The 24917-nt window shown below is 46.7% G+C and overlaps 1 protein-coding gene across 2 annotated transcripts in view; it reads left to right on the forward strand.

Moving 5' to 3' along the window:
- ERI3 (ERI1 exoribonuclease family member 3) overlaps positions 1 to 24917 on the forward strand; it is a 136004-nt gene that overhangs the window by 15711 nt on the left and 95376 nt on the right. For both annotated transcript variants that reach the window (XM_069788900.1, XM_069788902.1), the window contains exons 3-5: positions 8696 to 8812; positions 15001 to 15060; positions 17291 to 17382. In XM_069788900.1, coding sequence (XP_069645001.1) covers positions 8696 to 8812; positions 15001 to 15060; positions 17291 to 17382 — 269 coding nt within the window. The remainder of the gene's footprint in view (positions 1 to 8695; positions 8813 to 15000; positions 15061 to 17290; positions 17383 to 24917) is intronic.

A 24917-nucleotide genomic window follows, 5' to 3' on the forward strand; every position in this document is an offset into this window, starting at 1 on the left:
TAACCCTCAAAAGCTGCGTTCTCCATGGCAGTCGTTTTGCCTTGGAGACCTCCCTCATTCTCCCAGTAAGTGGGGACAACCTTGCTGTGACCCATATGAATCTGACAGGGTGGGTTATGGCTTCAGGCAACAGAATTAGCTGTATTTATTTAAAACCCGATGAGCTAGAGAACATGAACAGTTACTGAACCCAAATCTCCTGGAGAGCACAACCACGAGACCACCAGGCAAGACATCTGATGTATGAAAAAAAAATTCAAAGCAATTTCTTATTTAAAGATATAAACCCAGCATTATTATAGCAACAAGCCTAAAATACCAAGGCACTCAGGTGGCCAATTGCTGCAGTCCTAACCTGACCCAACCTGCTTAGCTTTCGGCTGGTTATTGACAGGCCGATGAGATGACTACTCTAAAGCAATCAGTCATGTTGCCCTTTCCCTCGCAGCGTGTGGAGACCCCACATCAGTTATGCATCCCGGCGTGCAATTCCCCACCTGTGCTGTTTGAACGCTGTATCCTTAGCTGTGCAAACATTACACATCGTTTAAGTGACAAGTTGCAAAGTTAAGTAGACTTGTTGTTACAGCAGAAAGTAGTTGAGCGGCAGTCACCCTGAAAAGAAAAGATCCAGCTAGCTCAGGAATGTGCAAGTCTGCTGTATCGTGTTTAAAGGTTTGTTCGCCTCTCCGTAAAGCCGCTGATGAGGGTAACGTGTGCTGCTGGAAATATTCACACCACGTGCATTTCTGAAGTGAAGGAAACGGTTGCCACAGGTTTGTACGTTCGCTGCGCTTGTCCTGCCGTGTGTATGGCCCTGTACGGTCGCTGATGATCAGTGTGTGCCTGCTGCTCTTTTGCAGCCTCTGAGGCAGGGGGTGTATTTTGCATCCCTCCCAGAACGATGTTTTAAAAACAGGCAGTATTATTCCACAGTGTGGCATCTATCTAGCGCTGCACAGGGACGCCACTTTTCAGGCTGCTGTGGTTCCTGGGGAATGGTCTTTGCTGCGTTAAGGTGGTCTTTTCTTAGTTTTGAACAAAACCTTCCTGATAAAGAGAAAGCACAGCTCAGCTCTTTTGGTGAGAAGGGCACAGGACGTGCCTAAGCCTTGTGCTTTTCTTCCCCTTTGTGCCAAGCTGGCTGCGCAACCATCCCTGTGTTGTCTTTGTTGGTCTGTGCACTTGTTAGCTGGCGAAATAGCTCTTCGTTATGTTTAGTTCCTCTCTGCCAGGCAGAAATGCGCTGTCACAAGCAGCTAGTTGTGATGTCTGTAAAACCCTGGGTGTTCATTTACATGCACTAGTGTGCCCTTTCTACCCATCCCAGGTGTTTTAGTGTTGCTGGGAACATTGATCATTTGTGCTGCTCAATATCAGGTGAAGAGGTTGAGTCTTGAAATGATTTGATAATTCTGCAACAAGGACTGCACAGGCTGGTTGCCTGCGGTAGAAAGGAGTGGACATGAAAAAGAATATAGTTTAGTTGTCATCTTACAATGGAAAGGTAGTATTTGGAAATGTGTGTGTGCTGGTTTTAACGTGGTTTGAGTACTAAACTTCCCCCAAACTGTCAAGCTTGAATTGTTATTGGCTGTGTCGGTGGAGATTTTCTGGGTGGTTAACTATATGTCAGTAGTGCTTGAAGAAAGAAGTTGAGGTGTTGATGTCTGTTGGTCTATATTTCTCATCCCAAGTGTGGAAAGAGGAGGGAGGTTGTGCCTTACTCTTGATGTTGGGTGCTGCTGGAAAGATCAAAATTAGTTTTGTGGGTTTTGGCAGGTAAGATGATGCTGATGGTGAGAGGCAGGAACTAGCCTGGGAGCAAATCACTACCAGCAGTTTTGTTCAGGATGGCAGGACAAGGGTTGTGAGCCACCTGTCAAGATTTCAGGTACAATGGCAGGTAGGAAAGAAGCCCCAAAGATCACAGTGATAAATGTAGGGGGGAAATGTCATTTGCAAGACATGTGGATCCTCCTTTTCTTGGACCTGTAAGAAGGGACCTCAGCTGAGGAGGTGCTTCACTTTGGATTCCATGCTGCAAAAAAAAAAATTGAGACTATTTCAAGAGGGTGCAGAAGAGAAACAGTGAACGTGACCAGGGGTCTGCAAAATACAACTGTGAGTGCAGGCTGGATGGCATTGGGGTTGTGTTTAGTGCAGTGACAAGAGGGGTATGTAAGATGAGGTACTCTGTTGCAAAAATGAGAAAGGCAATGTTCTGGCCTGCGTCCGCTGTGGGTAGGAAGAGCAGTCATGAATTTAAACAACAGCAAGGGAAATTCTGATTAGACATTAGGAAAAACTTTCCAATGATAAGACTAATGAAACAGGAGGGTAGAGTGCCTGGGGAGCGTGTGAGTCTCTCTTATTGGAGTCTGTAAAAACAGCCTAGACAAAGTCAGAAATTATTTAGGGGGAGGTGATGCTCCCCTCAGGCAGGTGCATGGACTAGATGTCTCTCTTAAAGCTCCAGCTCCTGGAGGCATGTGATTAGATGGGAATTTCAGCTTCTATTAAAGAAAGAGAAATGGTCCCTCACCCTCACAGTTGTAAGGAAGCACCTGGAAATAAGAGCCAGGTTTGATGCCAGTGCAGAACCCAAAATGCAACACAAAATTGATCTTTGAGGAAATCCAGCCTTTGACATTAGGCTTCAGTGCCTGAGTGTTGGGGGTCAGCACTGAGGTTCACGTAAGAGCAGGGGGAGGAAGAAACCTTGGATATCCAATGATCGGGCAGAAGAATTTGTCTTTACATCATCTTATCCCAGTGTTTCGTGATCTCTCCATATTCCTGCCAGTTTTCTTGTGTTTTTATTTTGACATGTATTTCCCTTCACGCTTTTCTGGGATATAACAGTTGTTTAAATGTATTAAATTGTTGGGTATGTGCATGTGTGTACTTCAAGCTAGGTGGTGCTGGAAAAAGAAATTTGGGGGTCAGTGGCTTCCCCAAAGACCTTTTGATGGGGTTAATCAGTACACAGAGTAACTTACTTAGGACAGAAGCACTGAGAGACTCCTCACCATGTGTGCAGGTGGACATCCTTTGGAAAGTCAGCGTAGCCCTGATTCAGCAGAAGTCCTGCTGTCCCCCACTGCAGAGGTGTTGCCTTTATGGTACTTGTTTTGGTTAGTTTAATAAAAATTTAGAAGTGGGGAAAAGACCTATGAGGTCATCTTCGTTACTGCCCCTGAGGGCCAGTGCAAGGCTGCTCACTTGGAAACAGCTTTAGTTAAAATAATAATTAAGGCAGAGAATGGAAACCGGGGAGGCAGATCTGTTAGGCTAGTGCTGTCCTTACTATGTCCCTTTTCGATTTTAATTGCCTTGGAAAAAAAGGAAAATCACAAGGCTTTAAAAGCTCTGATTCTTCCTGCTCTTCAACCCCCGCCCCCTCCCCGATCTTGGAGGCATCAACTCTCATCTGTCAAAGTGTAAATCAGCAATTAAAACACAAACAGCGAAATGCCAAAGATGACCCGAAGCACAAAGCAACTGACAAACAAGTCCGGACAAATCGGTGGATAATTTATAAGCATTGCCCTAAAATCTAATTATTTGGCAATTCGAATTTGCAGCCGGCCAGGGCTGTGCAATAAATTTAACCCGCCATAAATTATTTAGGAGCAGCCCGTGGTGTAAATCAAAAACACGAGTGTTTGTTTAAGAAATAAGCTCCTTGTGCATAAAATGACTTTTTTTTCTTTAAAGAGGGGGGAAAAAAGCATCCCTGAACAAAATGAGCTGGTGCTGTGTCCCTCCACAGAGACTCCCTTGCCTCTTCTGCTCTTACCTTTTTTGAAGGTGTAAAGGGGTCTTTTGGTAGGAAGTTTTATGCTTTTCCTTATCAGAAAAAATCCCTTTCTCTCAACGGCCTCTGCTTGTTTTTATTGCATTTTGAACAGTCAGCTCTGATTTTTATGGGCATCTTTTATTCTTGTGTTTATTAAACTTCTTCACATGGGGGTGGGAGTAAGGGATAAATTATTCTCTGGTAGTTGTTGAACTGAATAGGCCACACGGTCTTACTCAAATATTTAACTCGGTATCCTGAAGTGTGCCCTGTCCACTTGGTATGTAGGCTTCTGGATTAAAAGGTTGTGAGAGCTGGGAAATTCTTGCTGGGCACTGTATTCTTTTCCTCTAATGATGTTAGTGCTCCCCAGATCCAAAAGAATAAGCGAAAAGATTCCTCTGTGGGAATTAGTGTAACTTCAGGTGCTTTCTTCTCTGAACTCCAGAGATCTGTCCATGACGGGAAATTATTTAGCGAGGATAGTTGTGTGCTTGTTCGTTTCTTTTATTAGCAGGAAGATCAAGACAGCTGAATTTGTGCATCCCTGCTCCGGTGTTAAAGGGAGGGGAGTTTCATTTAGGACGGTTGGGTAAGGAGAGGCTGCGTTTATAGCAGTGCTTTCACGTGCCCTTATGAATTTTTCAAATCCCTCTTAAATGAAGTCCCTAGTCATTCCACAGTTACCCTGAAGCCTGCTGCTGCTCAGCCCACTGGCCTGGGACAGCCAGGTTGCATGGGAGGCTTCCACCTGGGACCTGTTTTTTGGGAATTTTTTTTTTTTTTTTTTAAAGGCAAAAATTGTGAGCAAGCTGTCACATAGATTTGCTTGAAGTACCATGAAATCATAAATGCAAGATCGTTGTAAAGAGAATGGACCTGGTAATGGATATGTATAAGCCTCCGGCTCTGTAGGTTCCTATTGTTACCATGTTGGGGGGCGCAGCTGAGGGGAGGGACAGGGTGCCGATGTCTTTTTCTTTAAGCGTGTTAATATTGATTTTAGAAGCTCTGTGTTCCAACAATATAAATGCAAATGCCTGTAATTGGGAGCCGCGTGCAGAATTTCTCAACAGAAAACATGTTCAACTTTTCATGACAATGAAAGGAAAATAAAAAGCTGCTTATTTATTGCTGGTGGTTTGAATCCTGGATTTCCTTTCAAGTTACTTTGCAGTGCTAAATAAAATACCTAATTGCAGTGCTCGCAAAATTCAAATGGGTACATTTGTTCTTCTGGTAGCTTGCGGCTATTTGCAGCCTCTGGACACCCTCAGCATTATTTCAGCACATCCATAACTTCTTGTTGTTCTATAAGGAAAAGCTGTGGGGGACAAAAAAAAAAAGACTTAGAAGCCCCAAATACTGCTGGCACAAATCACTGCCAAAGTTGGAACATGTACTCAGTGTCGAAGGTGGAAATGGGTGAGGATCTCAAGTTATTGCTTATGGATGATCAGACTGATAAAAGAAAGGAAGTGTCGGTGAACCTCTCCTTTTAATTCCCTTGTGCTGTTCTCCTCCACCTTTCCCACCGGGGAAGAAGCAGTGAAGGTCCTTGATGGTGGAGATGGAGCTGAGTGTGTTGAGCTCACCGGGCTGCTGTGAAACGTGAGAGAGCGCCCGGCTGCCTTCCTTCATCACGGTCTGTTGGGGGGTTGTGTGTGTGTGTGTAAGTGCTCACCATTTCATAATAATTACTAATGAAATTCTAGATCTGTAATAACATTTTTGGATATCTAAAACAAACCATATGCTTGTAAAAAAAAAAAAGGGGGGGAGAGGAAAAAAAAGTGGAAACAGATCAACTTTAAGCCATAAATTCCTGGTAATAGCGGCCTCTTTTTTTTTTTTTCTTTTCCCCCCTTTCTGTTTATGTTTGATAGATATTTTTGTTTCTGCAGGAATGTCAACTCTTAATTTCATGATGTATCATGGGCTTAAGAAAATTGAATTTAATAAAGGCAAAAGATGAATGGCACCTTTAAAGGTCCCAACACTTGTCTTTATTAGCAGGACAAACTGCAGGGTCTCCAAACACTGCTTCTCTCCAAATGAAAGTTTAAATGAAAAGTACAGCAGTGTCACAGGTTAAATTTCATTGCAGGACTGGCTAACGTCGTTAGTGAGGAGTGGGGCTGATTTCATGGGGCTGGTATCTGTTGCCTTAGATACCAGTGGAGCAAACACTGCCAGAGACTGGAAAAATCTCCACTATAGGAAGCGTGCAGATAAACAGCCTTTTGGGAAAGATCCTTTACCACTGGCTTCAAAAACTGACCAAATAAGCCCGAAAGAGCGGCTGCGCTTTCTCCCAAGATGCTCAAGTCCCTCCTGGGGTTCCACCCCCGCTCCTGGCCGCACGCTTCCCACAGACCTGCAGTAATTCTGGATGTTGTTAAATTTTCCACATTTTTTTAGCACAGCTTTTTATTTCTTCTGTCTGTCTTAATCCCACCCTCCTGGAAGTGCTTTTTGCCTTTGGTTCTGGAAGGCAAGCGACGCCTTTGTGTATCAGATCAGCGGCAGGGCTGTCTTTCAGTCTCGCTTTGCATCCAGCCACTTGATGGCCCCTGAGGATGTTTCTGGTCCCTTAGGACCGATCTCGGCATTGCAACGCAGCCCTGCTGTGAAATCCAGCTGGTGCGTGTCCCTCTCCAGGAGGGGGAACGCTCGTCTTACCCTGCCGTGGGCTTGCCCGCTTCCGTGGTCACCCCCTGGGTGGGATGCAGTCCTAAGGGGCAACGAGCCGCCCCAGCCAGGTTTGAAGGATGGGGTGGTGTTATCCTGGGCTTAAGCTTGGCTCTTTTATGACGTCCTGTCCATTGGCTTCAAACTCTGTGGTCTGTTTTCCTTCCGAACAGAAATTTGCTGCTTTCAGAGCCTATCTGTGGTAGCTCTTTTGAAAGGAGGATCAACTGTGTCCAGTGTTTCTTACTCAGATTGAGTTTCTCGTGTTTCCACGGGTCCTCCTGGGTGGCTGAAGCTGGTGAGTTTGGCTGTGCCATGACAGGCAATCTGGGCGATGCTCAGGTGTTTTGCCTCTGTGCCTTCCTCCCCTTCCAGCCCACGGGCTGAGTTTTGTCTCTTTCGTGGGGAAACGTGGTGACTCCCGGTGGGATGGTATGGCCATGGGGAAGGATGTGCCCAACGCTCTGCTCTGCCTTAGCCGGCACAGCACACGCAGAGTGTGGCACAGCCGACTGTGGCGATATGGTTAAGACCTGCATCCTCTGCAGCTTGACTGCTCGGTGTCTACACCTGGGCACTTCAGCACTGTTAACACTTTATTTTAATTTTTTTTTTCCTAACTTTCCGTCTCAGCGGCACGTGCTCCCCACGTGCCCTGGTCTGGGCTGTGTGCCTGCTGCCCCAGGGCGCTGCTCTGCTGTGGCCACAGGCTCTGTCTACTGTGGAAATTGGGTGTTTCTCCTGTCTATTTAAGAATTTGTTCTTTCCATTTACCCACCCAGCTACTTGCCCTCCCTCTGCCTGCCGGGGTGGTGATGTCATCAGCTCATATGTATGACCTCATGATAATTTCCGCCTGCAGGTCATAAGGGTTGCAGCCAGGGTCCAAAAACTGTGTTAGTTCCTCTGCAGCGGCTGCATTTTCCACATGCTAATTTTACTCACAGGAGTTGGATTTTTTTTTTATTTTTTTATTATTTCTTATTTGTCTCTTCCAGATGTTTTCAGGCAGTTTTTTTTGTTGTTAAACTAATTCCATTCATGTTTTAAAAATTTATGAAAGCGCTAATAAAAATGTCAAAGTGGTAAAAATGTTAGCTTTTGCTCTGCTTTGATTAAATTTTGCAAACTGTTTTTGAATATTAAAAAGCAATATTTTTTTTATTCTCTCTCCCTCTCTCTGTTTCTCTCCAGAAGTGATTTGAGAGGCTTGTTGCATGGATATCACTCAGCAGGCTCATTTGCACTCGAGAACCTTGGTGCCATGCATCTCTATTAAATAACATAGACAAATTATTCTTTAAAGACACCAAACAAATTGTCACTTCTCCTCTTACATTAAACTGGAAGGAGGAAAGGGAGTGGAGAAGGAGGGGGGTGAACACAAAGGATTTTATCGCTTTTATTCAGTGGTTGGCTTTTTTAATTTCATATATATTTTTTAATAATTGAGAAATCCATCGCAACTGGATTTGTTTAAACTTTTTATTAACAGGTCCATGTAAATTTTTGATTGCTGATTATTCAAATAACTGAACATTCTTCTGATGAAGGAATGTTTTTATTTCCCTATCAGCATAAATTGGCTACAAAGAGCAAAATGAAGCAGGGCTTGCTGCTGTGCTCTATCCCATAGGGATGGAGCCGGGAGGGGGGGTGCTTCCAGCTCCTCTCCTTACTCTGCTGGAGGACAGCAGTGCTCCTCAGCCTCTCCTGGGAAGGAGGTGCCTCATGCAGTAGCTCCTGTTGTCTGTCCTCCAAAAGGATGGCAAGGTGGAGAGGATGGGACTGGTTTTGGGGAGGGTGCAGCCCCTGGGAGGTCCTTGCTAAACAGATGTGAGCCCATTGCAAGTGTACCTCCATGTTCCCTGGGTAGTGCGTGCGAGTGGTGCTAGACCGTCTTCCTTAGGTTCAGCTCAGGCAATGATGTGTGCAGTTGCAGCGCTGAGCACAGAGACCTCCTTGCTGCCCATCCCAGCTGCGATGAGCGTTGGCACCGTCCTCATCTGTGCTCACGGCGTTGGATGTACTCTGTGCTTCGGCACCACTTTCCGCTTGTATTGCAGAGCTTTGTATTGGGCTTGGTTTTGTTTGGGACTGTCAGGCCCCTCTTTTTACAGCCAGCTTGCTACGTGGGATCATGTCCAGCTTCATTTCTGTTTGTTTTAAATGAACAGCTGCTTTTCTTTTTGCCCTCTTCAGGAAATCATCGAATTCCCTATCCTGAAGCTGAATGGCAGGACGATGGAGATCGAATCCACCTTTCACATGTATGTTCAGCCTGTGGTGCATCCCCAGCTTACGCCCTTCTGTACAGAGGTAAAGTGCAAAGGTTCCCTGGTGCTCCAAGAGTCTCCCTGGGAAGCAGGTTTCCATTGCACCAGGGGTTGGGATTGCAGCTTCACAGTGCGGCTGCAAGGCAGCATGTCATGCCAGCCTCGAGTTAAGGACAAGGGGAATCGTTTTTTGTCATTGCAGTAGCATGTAAATACATCAGTTTGGATTCATAAGTAACTCTAGCTATGATCTGCTAACTAAGATAGTTGTATTTACGACTAACTAACGTCTCACTTGGTGACCACAAAATAAAAAGCACTCATGTAGCTGATGCTCAAAATCCTGTAGTCTCTCTGTGAGCTCTTCATGATTTTGCCATGCTGCTCTTCGGTGGGGAAGGTCAAAGAGAGCATGGTCTGAGGGAATAAAGTGTTGTACGGCTGCGTGGTTCAGAGGCTCTAAATGATTCTCCTGTGGGCCTGCCTGTTGGGGTTTGATGAGTCCTTCAGAGTGGTAGGATAACCCATGTCTGTGTTTTTAAGACTTGCTTTCTGATGTCGTGCTTGTGGCGCACTTGAAATGATTGCTGGAGAAGTGGCCTCTTGTTACTTGGTTACCCTCATTGCCGAGGACAGCTGCTCTTGAGCTGCGGCCACCTTTCCCCAGATACAGACAAGAGGATGAAGGTGGTAAATGCAGTCCCTGAGGGTTCAAAGGAATAGGGGGGCAGGGGTTGTTTTTTTGGGTTTTGGTTTTGTTTTTTTCATTCAACACAAAAAATTAACTGTTTCTGCAAGTACGTTCTTCCTCCCTGTTGTAACCATCAAAACAAAGTTTAAGTTCCTTTTGCTTTGGGCTTTTTTTCCTGTCACTCCGCTGGTTCCATGTTGTCCAGCTCAGCGACTACAGTACTGACTGTGGGAACCAGGGTATCCAAGCTCTTCGTTCTGTCCCCATCTCATCTGGGATCATTGACACCATGGCATGTTTTCCCCGACCTCCATGGCTGCAGGTTTAAGCCCTTGAAGTGCTTGTCCCGCCTGTACTAACTTGATGGAAAAATGACTCCTCTGTGTTAGGTGAAGTCCCCTCCAGGACCAACCAGCGCCTTCCATATTTCCACATTGTAAAAACAAATACTTTTTTTTATTCTCTTGTAACTAAAAACCATCTGAAGGTATTTTATTTAAACTTTAAAAAAAAAAAAAAAAAAGAAAAAAAGACTAAGCACAGAAAACATTATTCCCAGGAGAGGGGCTTTCAGAAAGCTATAAATGTGTGAAAACAGAGGGTTATAATGGAAACGATTTTGCAACCTTAATGCTAGAAGGCTGGACAACTACTTTGGCTGTCCTTATACCCATGAGACTTGCTGGACATATGCTTGTACGAATGTGATAAATCTCACAGCTTGCACCAGATCTTTGCTAAAGCAACGTCAGTTTTGCATGTCATCTAAATTCTAGAGAGAAGTCATCTCACTCATTAACTCCCACCAAAATTCCTTTTTCTGGAAATTCCTCTGTTGCGTCCTTACCCCCGCTGCTAAAGGTTGCAGCTCTGTTCTTGCACAAGAGTCTACGTGACTTGCCTGGTGTGACTGTCCGAGCTGAACGGAGCCTCCAGCCTGCTGCAGCCTGAGGACATTGAGAGGTTCTCTGGATGCCAAGCTTGTGACTGAGACATTCAACCCAGAATGGACTGAATGGGACCAGCGGTGCTGGTTTCCCCATCTTCTCTTGCTCACAGGAGCCTGGAGCAGCTGTTGCTGTCTCTGCAGGTTTGTCTCCCCTGCATGGAGCCCTTGAGCAAGTGAAGCTGTGCGTGTGTGCTGCCTGCGCGTTTGCAGGAGTCCCCAGGATGGGCATGAGTGTCTCAGCTGCGGTGTTGTGCTGCAGGCTCTGCTGCTGACCTCGGTCTGGTGTCTTGTGTCCTGAGTTGGGAGCTGGTTTTAACCCTAGCCTGGAAGCCACCAGCTCCTGGGCAACCTCCCGCTGCGCCTGTGCTGCTCGGTTCACAGCATGGCCCCTGTCCCTCCTGGCTTGGCGGTCCCCCTGCCTGTTGCAGGGGCTGCCATGAGGTCCAGGGAGTGGGATTGTGCTGGAGGGGTAACTGGGCTTGTCCCTGGGCCCCGTATCTGGGGCTGACTTTGAAACCCTGCCTTCAGAGCCACAGGTGAGCTGGTCGTACTGAGGACCTTACTAAACAATTGCAAAAATGTTCTTTCATATTTGCAGCCACTTTTTTGTGGAGTCTGTAGTGGCTGCGTAGAGACCTGTGGGGTCAGTGGCTCCTGCTAGGCAGGTGCAGGGGTCAGCCCTGTGCTGCAAGTGTAGGTTCCCCTGAGACCCCCGGGGACAGAGCTGGGACGTGCTGTGTGTCCAGCTCCTGCAAAGCTGCTGCCCGCACAGCTCCAATGCTTGCCATTGACTTTCAGCTGGTTTATGTTTTCTGAAAAATACCCATTTTGCTAAATGCCAGTAAAGGGCTTTGTCTAGGCACCTCTACTTACAAAGGGTGAGATTTATTGGCCTCTTTGTCTACAAAGAAAGACCGGGCCTGATTATCAGATTGTACACCAGAGACAAGTGCTTAGGTAATCAGCAAACTGTCTTGGAGTAGAAATACGATGGTTTCCCAGATAAACTCTGTAGGAAAAGCAGTGGTGTTGGCATTACACGGGAGCCTGTCTGCTGTGCTGCTGCTTTTCCCTCTCCCCTCCACTTGCTGCCTTTGCTGGGAAGCAATAGGACTGCTTGGTATAGACCGTGTGGGAGGATTACTGGGGTTGCTCCATGTTACTCCTTGGGTCTGGAGTACCTCTCACATCCCTCTTCTTCAAGAAGGAAGACAGCACAGCATGGGAAGGGTGCCTGCAAGGGTGGAGAGCTTGTGGTCAACCTCAAGGCATCCCTTTGCATAGCTTTTGGTGTGTCTGTGCTCTCCCCTGGCTACAGGAGGTTCTTCTGACTCCCCACACCAATGGCCAGAAGCATGTCTTCCAGTGCTGGCTCACTCTTGTAGCCCTCCTCTGGTCCCCTTTCTCTTGACCTGCTTCTGTAAAAGAACAGGTCACAAGGCTTGGTGATGATGAGGGATGTGCTGAACGTTTAGACAGAGAAGGTGGAAAGTGCTTGGAAGTAGTTAAAGCTCATCATGCCTTTTTGGAAGATGCAAGTGGTTTGTCTGATGCCCAAGACAGTCCATGCCAGGAGCTTAAGTGAAAGGTTTCCTCTACACAAAAGGTGCTTGTACAGGTTTTTTCATGGTGCTTTGCTCTCTTTTTATGATTAATTTTTATTGATTTTTTTTTTCCTGAAGGAACAGACAATAAAAGTACAAAAAAATAAATGTCTTATAGCTTGTTTATGTTCCCAAGTACCATGTGCTTCTTGGGATCGCCAGTGAAACTTTACAATTGTGCAGTTTTATGTCTTTATACTTTATCAAAGGTGCAAGACCAGATAATGCTGCAGAGACCCAATGCACTAGGTTGGGTGTTACAGATGGACATAACTGATAAGAAAGGATCAGAAGGGGTGAGAGAGTAGAAATCTGGTCCCTTTTGAGCACTCTCTGACCTGTATTGAAATGTACCCACGGAGCAGGTATATCCCTTTGTATTTGTGAGTGCGATTTCTGCAGCATGAATCTTGTGTCCATGTGTGCTTGGCGATGTGTTCTTGTGTGGATAAGTTGGTACTTTGCTTGGCCTGGCAAGGAAGGAGGGAAGGAGTCTTGGGCAAGATCAAGCAGCGACTCTTTGGCGGGACCTCTGTGTCCACCTTCCTGTCCCTCCCTCCTCCTGATGGGAAATGTCTGGATGCGGCCATTTCACCCTGTCCTCCCATGGCCATCAGGGGTGCGGCACTGAAGAGATGCAGTCCTGAAGGTGCCTGGAGGGGTAGAAGCCATTTACACCAGTGCCGGCTGTGATACTGAAAGGTTGCCTGTCATCCTTAGTACAGGAAAGACACGGACCTGTTGGAGCGGGTCCAGAGGAGGGCCACAAAAATGATCAGAGGGATGGAACACGTCTCCTGTGAAGAAAGGCTGAGAGTTGGGGTTGTGCAGCCTGGAGAAGAGAAGGCTCCAGGGAGACCTTACTGCAGCGTTTCAGTACTTAAAAGGGGCTTATAAGAAAGATGGGGACAGACTTTATAGTAGGGCCTGTTGTGACAGGACAAGGGATAATGGTTTTAGACTGAAAGAGGGTAGATTCAGACTAAACATAAGGAAGAAATTTTTTATGACGAACATAGTGAAACACTGGAACAGGTTGCCCGCAGAGGTGGTAGATACCCCATCCCTGGGAACATTCAGGGTCAGGTTGGACAGAGCTCTGAGCAACTTGATCTAGTTGAAGATGTCCCTGCTCATTGCAGGGGGGGTTGGACTGGATGACCTTTAAAGGTCCCTTCCAACCCAAGCTATTCTATGATCCTTTCCCAAAAGCTCATCTTCACACACTTCCAGAGGTTTGATCTGAGCTGCCCTCTGAGAGGTAGAGCCAACACTTTGCAGTAGGTGAGCTGTCCACCTCTGCCAGGCAAATGCATGGAGAGAAAGATGGCAAGAAAAGCAAAAAACCAAGCCAGTGAGCTTTAAAAACTGCTCTAAAAAGCCATGCGTTAATCTCTCAAATCTGTTTGTCTCTCAGAGCATGGGAAGTCTGTAGGTAGCAGTTGTTACCCAACTAAAATACAGATTAATATAAAAACAGTTTCTGGAATATAAAGGAGTGTTTGTGTCCCTCCACTTCCTTAAAATTCCACCTCATAACGGCTTGATGAACTTGAGAAACCCACCTAGAGGAACTCGGCATTCTTAAAATTAAAATACTTCCCCTAAAAGGTATATATTACCATTCCATGGAAGTCACTATGAGAAAATAATCTTTCTACTTACAGCTTATTCAGTGAGTCAGGTATTTGGTATTCATTAAATGTAATTACAGTTTAATTGGAGTTTAATCTCTTTTTTTTTTTTTTTCCTTCCTCTGAGTTCAGTGCTGTAAGCCAGCAGCCAAAGAAACAGAGAGGTAGAAACCATTGAGCTTATTTCAGTTGCCACACATTTAATAAAGCAGAGCCCCGTGGTTTGTGAGAGGGCTTATGTTTTACAAGTAGGCTGAGCTGGTCTGCGTGGAAGAGTTACTCCTGGGTGGTGGTGGGGCTGTCAGCACGTCTTGACTGGACGCTGTGGCTTCTGGAGGCTTGGATGTATGTGCAGGCAGCAGGGCATGCTCCTAGGCTGTGTTTGACCTTTATTTTATGAAAACGTGCGAGATGTGTAGCTTCAGGAAAGTGCCACATGAAGTGAAATCCTGTAGTGTGCACTTGTTTTAATAATGATTTTTTTAATTACTTGGGTGCATTGATGGCAAGCTACTGACCTCCGATATTCAATATGTTAAAAGACAGTTTTGTCAGTTGGAAGACAGACAGAAAAATTATCTATTTTCCATGTGCCTCAAGCTATCCTGGGCAGACACAGGCAGAGGCCCATGAGACTGCATCTTTTTATGCATGTGTCTAGCTTTAAACAGCCAAGCAGTTCAGTAGGACTATCTGTTGGCAGGACCTGCTCCTAAGGAACCTCCTGGAAAACAGAGTAGACCAGGGTGCTGGAAGAAAGTGGTTTTCTTCAGATTTCATTCAGTTGTTTTAAATACAATTTTGAAATGCAGAGAGATGCTGTGATGGACTATGGGAAAGCGTGCATGCTGCCTGCCCAGCGCAGAGGAGGTTGACTGTGTCCACCCTGGGTCTCACTTACCAATAGTGGTCTATTCTGTTAATCTAACACCATGCAACTTTGGTGTCACCGCAATAGCAGGGGGATGACCAGAGACTCCGGTAGTTACTGCTGCCTGTGCAACATCAAAACTGGTAAAATGCATTTTGAAAAAGGGTAGCATTTTGGGCATCATGCCAGTACATGAAGCAGAGGGCACCACTGCTCCCCAGGTAGATCCTGCCCTGCTGAGAGTTTGCTGTTTTGTGGTGTGGGTAGGAGCCCACCTACATTTCTGTTTGGGATGAAGCTGTGCCCTTGCCCATGGCTGGGGAGCTGCCAGGGTCACTCTGCTGTGGATGGCTTCTCAGCAATGTCCATGTGGGTCATAGGAGCATGTTTTGGTTGCAGCGAGATGGACAGGAGAGGAGACCTCTCTAATGATCTTTTGAGTGCTGCTCTGATGCGTGCTTTCTGTTTGTCTCTCGTTTCAGCTGACTGGGATTATTCAAGGCATGGTGGATGGGCAGCCAAGCCTCCAGCAAGTGCTTGAGGTAAGCAGAGTAACCTTTAGTTCCCGAACTCTGACCTCTGGTCCTGTCGTCCCCTCTTCATCTCTTTCCCTGCACCCTCCCCTTGCTGAGAATCGAACCGCGTAATTTGACTATGATTACAGCTTCATTAGAATAACATTTGCTGTCACATTGGTGACATGCTGCTGAGAGTATTGAACCATTGATCTGTCATCTCCAGCTGTTCATGTCAAGGGTGCTGACAAGATATCCAAACTCCTGCCAGTAGATAGGATAAGAGGCGATTCTTGCTTGAGCCAGTTTTAAAGCACCAAGACATTGCTTGAGACCACCGCTCCGGGAGCTTCTTCCTTCATTTTCTTTCCCCTCCCGTAGCACTTTATTATATTAATTTTTTCTACCTATTTAAATGCTCAATAGTACATGTAGTATAGAAAGAAAATGCCTCTAAATCTAATCTGGAGGATGTGTGAATGCAGATATAGCCCTAATAATGCCATCTGCTTAATGTTGAATTCCTACAGCATTTAGGGCTTAATTAGCTTGGAAGTATTTCTCCATCAATAGCTTTTGTTGGTAGTCAAATACTGAAGGAAACCTCCTCAAGCAGAGCCCGCTTGGGCTGCAGGTTGGTGTTCGATGCATTGTTTCTGTCAGGATTTCCACTGCTGTGTTACCTAATTGTTCCTAATCAGAATAATTGCAACAATTGCTTATCTGAGGAAATCAAATTAAAGGCTTTAAAATCCTCCATGGAGACAGCACTTCATGGGGCTCACATCAGGGAGTGTAGAAAGGTTACCGCTGCTGTCCCTCGCTCTGGGGAGCCTCATGCAGGGCAGGCTGGAAGATCCTGGCAGCCCAAGGGAGGCAGAAGTGTGGCTGAGAGTCTGGATGCTGCTTTGAGGGCAGCTTTACTCCAGAGGGCTGTTGTACAATAACTCGCAGAAAGAAGCGCCGTCGTCTGCCGGAAAGGCTGCGGCAGTGACACGAGGCTGAAGACAGTGCTCTGTGAAGGTGACGTCTTGCATCCATGCAAACCCAACTCTCCCCAGTGTTCTCCAGAGAGCACGTAGCAGCGGTGCACGTCCATAAGCATACAAATGCCTGTGCCTGCTTCCCCAGGAGGGAGAGCCCTCTTTGCCTGGATGGGTGAATGTACATAGCTGCTGGACTATTATAGAAAATGGTTCATTCTATTTCTATGGGAGCTTCTTATGAGTGTGGAAACATTTCTGTAGATTATTTTTTTTTGTGGCTGAAAAGGTGTTCATACAGCTGCATGTTTCTAGGTTAAAATGAGATTCAGGTCAGGCAGCTTCTGGGGCGTGCTAGTTTATTCAGGAGCAGAAGGTGTTGAGCAAGGGAAAAGAGGAGGGATTTCTCTTGCTGAAGCACTAGAAATGCTGCTAGTGAGGCTGCATAATAGCAGCGGATTGCCTGTCACCTGCCACTGGAAGATTTTGGGTATGACATTTGCTGGTTCTAGCTGGAGTAAGTGTCTATGCAGCGGTTTTAGTCTAGGTTAATCCCTGAGGTGGACGTGCATCCTCCAGATTAACGTGGCCCATTCTGAAGTGGATCCAGAACATCTGTCCCTATGGGAAGTTGATCAGGAACAGTGGATTCACTTTAAATCCACACTGTACCCTGCACAAGCACCACCTCAGAACTGTAAGGAGGAAAGAGAGACCCAGCCTGGAGAGGAAGGGGACATGTAGCTTTGTTTCTTACTGCTGCACAGTGCCTGTGTGTGCCCAGCCTTTCCATTTCTCCCCCTCTCCCATATCCCATTGGAGGCATATGAATTGGAGCATGTGAGAAATGCTGTAGGTGAGGGGTAGCATCCCAGGACGCCCATGTTTTCTCCTCACTGGAGGGAACACAAGTTATGCTCACTGTGAGCCCATTTGGTACAGGGAGAGGAAAAGTGGAGGAGGAATGCCAGGTAACAGTGCAGTTGTATTGTCCCGTTAACGCTGCACAACTTCCATCCCTCCACAAGCAGAGCTGCTGCAGTGTCTGATAAGATCGTCTCTGCTCTGGTTGCCTGATGTCTCCTATCAGAAATCTTCAAAGGTCCAAACGTGCTGTTGTTGAGATGGCAAGCAAAGAGAGAAGAGAGAGAGGGAGAGGGTGGATAAGATCACAATTTTCTTCTCTCTTGATTGCAAGCAGCTTATCTGAGTTTAACTGTTGTGGCTCGGCCTGTCTCTGCAAAACTCATCCCCTTTTCTTGCCTTCCTTTCAGAGGGTTGACGAGTGGATGGCGAAGGAAGGCCTCTTAGATCCCAGCGTCAAGTCGATTTTTGTGACCTGTGGAGACTGGGATTTGAAAGTGATGTGAGTATGGAAGGGGAGGGAGATTTTTCTGGGCTTCATTGCTCCATGCTTGCCTGTAGTGCATATGTCTTTGTCCTTACAAGCCTCCAACTGTCCCTAGTCTTTGTTTCTTAGGGAAATCGCTGTTTGCCATGAGTAATTTGGAGTGGAGGCTTGTTGAAGAAGACAGATGGGTGCTGGGCATAGTGGAAGATCACTGTGTAGGATATTCCCTATAGCAAATGAATCCTTTCAGAACCCCAAGAAAGGTTTAAACTGGAGCTTTGTGATGTTTTCCCTTTTATCCAATATACTTTCCAAAGGGATGGATATTTCTGAGCACATACATGGAACTCTTGTTTCTGTACACCCAAATCGAGCAGTGGTCCTTAGTTGACTTCCACGTGCAAGACTTTCTGTCATCTTGGTACAGTAACTGGATGTGAATCACAGAGTAGTCTTTGGAAAGAGAATACAAGCCAAGTCTGGCATGCTTCATCAGTGTTCTTATTGTTAAGGTCATCTTACAGTCACCCAGCAGATGATCTGGAGAGTACCAGGTGGGGACCTGCACTGGGATCTGCAAGTGTCAGTGTATGTGTGTGTTTTGTTATGAAAATAGCTAGACTACCAACCTAAAAATGTTATTCAAAAAACTGAGTTAAATGTCTAAGAATTAGATTAGTGTAATCTGTAAGGTATTTGCAGATCAGTGTCATATTCTGCTGAATTCACTTGGATTCCTATAATCTCGCTTCAGCTTTTCATTTCCTCAGAGTGCTGGATAAAGACTCCTGTTGTTATCACACTGGTAAAGCATGGGCTTGACACGTCCAATGCTAAACTGACATGCACAACTCGTTAGTAGTGTTACTTGGTTTTCACTGTGACGTTGATTTCCTCAAGTTGGAAGCCTAAATAAACTGCATACAGCCTGGGAGCAATCAACACCAGTTCTTCCCTGCAGAGTGGTCTTTGTAGAGTGGCAGTTCCTTGCCTCTTCTTGGTATGATTAGTGACACATGAGATACGAGGACCGAAACAGCAGCACAGGCACTAGTGGAGATGAGAAATGTGCCGTGCTCCAGACAGAAGTGTGGTATGCAAGCTTTTGAGTCAATATCTGGGTCTCTGCTGGGGCAGTGTCCAGAGCTGATATATATTGCCAGTTCCTGTGTTACTGGTTTAAATTAGAAGTGAGGCTTATTTTATTTCATATATTATGTTTAAACTTTTATTAGAGACCAGCACAAAGACAGGTGCAGGGATGTGCTAAACTTCTGTTTCTCATCCGTTCTCTTTTTTCAGTTCTTTACTCCTGTATTGCTGTTCTGAGAGTCCAGTTTACCACTTTTCATGATGGCTGTGAGGAACAGAGTTATCTTTGCTCAAAGCCCATCTTTCTATCACTTTCACAGTGGGATGACAAGGTTCCCAGATAATGACATCCTAACTTGGTGTCTGTATGGAGTGGGCAGCCTTCTGGATGTTGGGGTTTTTTTGCTTCAGAGCTCTATAGTGGGAAAATAGAGGTAAAGATGAGCCACATTTCTGGTGAGCCGTAGAGGTTGTGGGGTGAGCTCACTCAGCAGGACATGCAGTTCTGGAGCAGAGATACTCAATTCGCCATTTGCAGTGGTCTCTCGCATGGATTGTGCCTCACTAGTCAGCTGGAAAAGAAGACTCCACTCCTGGCTATGAGGTTGCAGCGAGTGGTTCATTTCTCCCTCTTCCTTTTAAAAATTTTTTTTAAACCATTAACTTCAGAATTCAATCCTGAAGCGTCTCCAGGGCAAAGCAGAAAATATATTTTGTGTTTCCAGCCACATGGATAGTGGGAGTCTGGCTGCAGCCGCTTGGTGAGTAGCACATCACGCCACTCCATCGCCGATTGGGTGCCGCAGCATGGAGCGTCACATCTGATTAGCGCCGTGCCGGTGAATGAGGCTTGAGTGAGGACTCCCTGCCAGCCCTGACTTGTCTCATTTCCTATTACTTTTATCCGTCACCACAAATGCTGAGTCTCCCTCCTGAACTAATTAAGTTTGCCTGTGTTTAGACACATTGCCAAATAGGGTTTAGCAAAGCAGAACTGAGCATCTCTTTTTAAAGAGGGAAGGCAGAGAGCTGAAACAAGGCCGCTCAGACAGGGAGATAGAGCCTGAGAGATGTGGAACATCTAGGAGTATTCCAGGGGATCACCTGGTGCTTCCCTTCAAGACTTGCGGTGTAGCTGGTGCCCTTTGCGACTGTGTCAAGACCACACATGGGACACAGAAGGCACTGGGGCAGTGGGAGGGGAGGCAGTGCTGCTTGTCCACATTTGGAGGAGTGTGTTGATGGAAGCTTTGCGTGGTAGAAACCCCACTAGGTTCCAGAGGAATTCAGGACAATGAGGTGAGTGCAGTGCTTCCTGGCTTAGGCAGCGGCAACTTGGGGCAGGTCCATTCCTAACTCTGCTGCTCCTGCTTGCTTGGTAGTGACAGCTGCCTGCAGAGCTGCCTGCGAAGCAAGCTGCAGTCCTCTTACCCAGTGTCTTGTGAGGTTTGGAGTTCCTGTCCTCCATTGTCCTTAGCTCAGCTCTTGGTGGGAAACCATGCAGCCTTGTTCCTGGCTTCTCCAGCAATGACCTGGGCATTTAGTTTGGCTTCTATCTGCCTGTGCTGTTGAAGAGCTAAGACATGGTATCTTCTGGACAGGGCTGTCTACTGTGAGTGCTTCCAGTGGGTGCCACTGGTAGGTGCCAGGGCACTGGGAGGCACAGTGGGGTGAGCAAACTGGATGGGGGGAGTGGCTGGAACAAAGAGGAAGACTCTACAAGCCTGTAAATGGTGGATGTGGGGACAAGGTGGGGAAATAGCCCTGTCGAAGCCAGGAGTTACAATATGTATAGCACTCCTAGCTCAAAGAAAAACACCAGAGGAATAGTGATTGTCAAGGTACTGCTCTCTGCTGATGGTGTCTAGCGGTATCTGAGTCTGCAGGATTCAAGATGGAAACTCAGCTGCTAAAGGACCTGTGAAACCTCTGCTTGGCTCGGGGATCTTCAGGGAATGAGGCGCTGTGTGGCTACAGACTTGTTTCTCTGGAACATTGGAGCTTTCTTGGAAGATCACAGAGCTGTTTGTCTGGCTTCGCTCTGACAGCAGGGGAGCTGGGTGCCCAGAAGAGGACACCAAGCATCTGGGAAGGGTTCGTGGACGTTCAGCATGAGTCGAGGTCCTCGGCCATGCCACCAAAGGCTTTGTCATGGGTGTGGTGCACCATCAGGAGAGTCCCTGTTGGAGGGATTTGGTCACTGCTGGAGAGAGCCCATTGTGCTAGAGGGCTCAGAAATGGAGCACTGCTCCTCTACTGGCTGCGCTTGGATCCACCGGCTTTCAGCGCTGGGTGTGTGTGAGCCAGGCTGGAGTCGGGGAGACAGCAGCTCTCCTGCCACCCCTCCCTTTCCCTCTTGTTAAGATGCAATTTCTTTAATGAGGAAAACCTCTTGAGTAGGAACATCACCTTTCTGAAGGCTTGTCCTGACAAGGCAGTTCAAGCCGACAGAGTCGCATATCAACTTCAGCAAATATCAGTCACTCATTACAGAGACTCTTCTCCCCCACCACCCCCCAGCAACACCCCTCGTTCCCAGACAAGGGAATGAATCACACTGCTGCTCTTGAATACATCATGACAAGTCGTGGTTCTAATGAGAGAGGGCCATTCATTCTGGGTGGAAAGTTCCCTGTGTCGACACAGAAATGTTATTAATTAAAGAGAGCTACCTGAAGCAAAAGATGAAAGGAGCACCAGACCTGCCAAGCTAAAATATGAGTGGGGATACAGCCTCGTTAGGCACACGGTCCTAGGGCCTCCAAGTGCTCAGCAGGAGGATTCCTTTAGCCTGTTGCAAGGAGCTATCCTCCAAGTTTAACAGCTCCAGGGATGGATTCAGATACCTGGTGTAGTCTGCTTTAGTGCTTGGCCCTCATCCTGCACCTAGGATGGAACTGCCACTATTCATTAAGCAACTTGCATTGATGTGGCATTGGGTGGCGAGGGTAACGTGCCTCTGAAGGGCTGAGGGAGCTGCTGACTGCAGGAGACGGTTTTAGTGGAAAAGAGGGTACTTGGTGTCTGCCAGGGTTGAACCCTTGTAATGTAAGCCCTTTAGTGTGGTTTATCTCCTCTGAAATGTCAAATTGCCTCCCTCCGTGTATGGAACTGGTTTGCCTGCTCTTAAGCACAATGTGAATTAATCTCGGCAACCAAAGCAGCATTTTTACTGTGTGTTCATAGCTACAGAGCTGAGATATGGTGAGGTTAAGTGATATGCCTATGGTTGTGCAGGCAGAGGCAGAGAAAGGAGCTGAAGCCACATGTGCTGAATCTCAGACCTGCACGTTAATGTCAAGAGCATCAGTTAATCCTTCTTCTTCCAGTTTTGGATCATTCCGCAAATGTGTTGAACATAGGTAAAAATGCATGTAGGCTTTGGTCTGTATAGCTCTGACATGAAGATGCTTGTACTGCACTTACTGTGGCTGATTAGAACATGCTAATTTATGTCTTTACAGGAAACTACTGCTCAGAAGTTTTTTATTTTCTTAAATAAGTGTTAAAAGGCAAGTACTCTCTAATATAGTGCTAAAACAGTGAAGTGTCTTGAAATGTTTATAGCCTTTGGTGCTCTTCCTAGGTTGCATATTAGTAAATTCTGAGCAGTAAATTATACCATTGCTTAATTTTATCTTACTGTTTTAATTCTTTCTTTGCAAGTTACACAGGCTGGGAGGATGCTTGCCTTCTCAGACCAGCTCCGAGTGTGGCAATGGGTTGGTGTTTTCAACCTTCTGTCCTGGAGGCTTGGTTTGAGATCAGCCTTAGGTCATGAATGAAGAAGGATTGATGGTGTTAGCGTCCCTTGTGCATGCCGTTCTTTATCACAAGAGCGGGAGGGGGTTGGTAGCCTCTGCCTGGGGGAGAAATTGCAGACAGCCACTGAATGGAGTGAGTGGGACCGCTTGAGTAGCTGTGGGGAAAGGCAGGAGAAGGCGTAGGGTGGGCTGGTTGGGTGGCAGGAGGTATGTTCAGAGGGTGGCTTTGAGAGTAACAAGAAAGAGCTGGCAACTGAAAGATAACATAGTAATCTGCATTTAAAAACAATAAAACAATTCCTTTCCAACCAAGCAAAGATTAGCTTGTTGTTGCTGCTTTTAGTGGGGGTCATTTTGCTGACCAAGCCTACAGTGTATCTCTTCATGGGGTTACATTGGCTGAAGGAAGAGGGTGGTGTGAACTACAGTGCAGGGATGGGACTGAGTATCCAGGGTCAGGAACCTTTCGAGTCAGCTTTGCTGATGGAGTCGTTCATGTAATTACATCCTAAAGTGCTTTGCCAGAGCTAAGCAAGCAAGCCTTGTGAGCATGCTCTTCTCTAGCACTTACAGGGAGTAGCACTGACCCCATTCACTTCTGCAATCCTGCAGTCCAGCTTTTTGTTTTTAAAGGAAATTATATTACTTCTGCAAAATAAATTTTGGGTTTTAAGATGCCCTCTCTGTACTCTCTTCTTTAAAATGAATGTAGCACACTTGACTTTTGTTACCCTTCTGCAGTGGTTCCCCTGGCTGTCTCCTGTTCTTGCCTTTGTTTGAAATCCATTGGTTGCTGGAGCTTCTGCAGGTTACGTTGTCCGAGATGTGTGACTGGGAATGCCTTTGGGTTAAGCTTTGGACATGAAATCTTTGCACAGGGATCATCATGCAACGGACTATCACCTTCAGGTCTGCTAGTTGTCTGGCACGTCATAGCAAAGACATTTGTCATAGTCAGGGCTGTAGTGGCCACAGATTTATTGAGCTGTGATGCCTGACACACTCTGGGGAGCATGGACTCTGCTGCCTGGGAATTAGGACCAAAGAAGTTGGAAACAGCAGGAAAGATGGTGGAGAAACTTGGAATAAATTTACAGTGTAGGGGGGAATGAGACAGGCATTGCATCAAGTACTTTATTTCCAGCACTGAACCATTGGGATGGGGTAATGAATGGAGAAGGTGGATTTTCCATCCCTAGGTAACCTAACTCAAGCTGTGTTTGGAAACAGTCACACTGAACTGAATGCAAGCTGTTGGTCTTAGTGTCATCTGCTCATACAGTAAGGAGCCATAATTCCCTCTGCAGCAGGAATTGCTAAGGTGAATTCTGTGTCCAGTGTTATAATGAATTCAGGCAAAACAGTTTCAAAATCAATGGGTCTATAATGGATATTTGGTAAAAAGCACACCCTGGCCTTTGTATGAGAGAGCCCTCTAATAGCAACTCAGCATCATGGTTATCCTGTGCCCTGGGGAACTGAAAAGCTGGTTGGCTTGGGGACTACAGAGGATAAACAACTGGCGGGCTGTTTGCATCTGAGTTTTGTCGTCTGCGGCATGTGTGAAAAATAAGATTAGCTTCACAAAGTGTGAATTTTCTTTATTACTTCAAAAAGCTTAATTTTTCTAGCATTAGACAGCTGTAGTGTTTCATGCTGGGGCTAAAATGTCAGCTGTCTCCCTTTGGATCCCAGCTTTTCTTACTTCCCAGCTGAAGCAAAGCAGTTGTGTGTTGGCACCAGCGCTGCCTTCCCAGTGGCTTGGCTGGGAGTGGTGCTCTCATGGGTTCTCTGCTTAGAGAGCTCTGCTTGAAAAATACTGCCAGCCTGGGAGCAGCGTCTTTTCCCTTTCACTTGCTCTATTCAAGCCTTGTATAAGTCAGTAGCTTTCTTGAAAGCATTTTATTTTGTTTGCATGTTTGTTTCCTGTTGGGAGCCATTTTCCTGGATGGGTTCAGTCCCTTTCTTCCTGAAGCTCCTGGCTGGCAAAGACCTACTGGGCCATCTTGAGGTCATCCCTGGTATTTTCCCTCCAGCATATTCTCATGTGCCTTGTCCAGCAACTCTCTGTATCCTGAGGAGTGGATGGCTGGGTGTGTGCAGGACTCTCGGGAGGATGCTGGAGCTGCAGACTAACTTTTTCAGCTGAGTCCATTCCACGTTGGAGTCACCTTTTTCTGTGTGTTTGGCCAAGGTGCTGCCCTCAGCCTGGCACCCTGAAGATGGTGTCTTGTGCTCTGAGATTGCTCCAGACCAGGTGTTAGCAATGATGTGAGGCACGTGGAGGTGCGGTACAGGAGGAAAGAGCAGAATAGAGGAGTTGGGGAGAAGAAGACTGAGGAAGTGGTGTGGTGTGCTGCCGGGGCTGTGTGCGGGAAGCTCGTACTGCCCAGGACTTCATCCTGCCTTGGTCCCACCAGCCTTCTCTGCCTCTGTGAGCAGGGCTTTCTCCTCCCCTCTGCCCAACACCTACAGGCTGGGACACCTTTTGTTTTCCCTCCATAGGTGCCTCTTGGTCATCCCTAATTTCCCTGCGTCAGTTTTTCCATCTTGGGTGTTGAGCCAGGTCTCGGTGCTGACCGTCGGCCAGCGTGCCGGAGGTGCCTGGGCACCGGCTGAGTTCAGCTCCTTGTCCCTGCCTGCAGTCACGTGTGTCCCCTGCAAACCAGGCAGAGGGAGGAGGCTGGTGGGAGG

This window comes from Haliaeetus albicilla, chromosome 8 (genome assembly GCF_947461875.1).
Source record: "Haliaeetus albicilla chromosome 8, bHalAlb1.1, whole genome shotgun sequence".
Lineage (NCBI taxonomy): Eukaryota > Metazoa > Chordata > Aves > Accipitriformes > Accipitridae > Haliaeetus > Haliaeetus albicilla.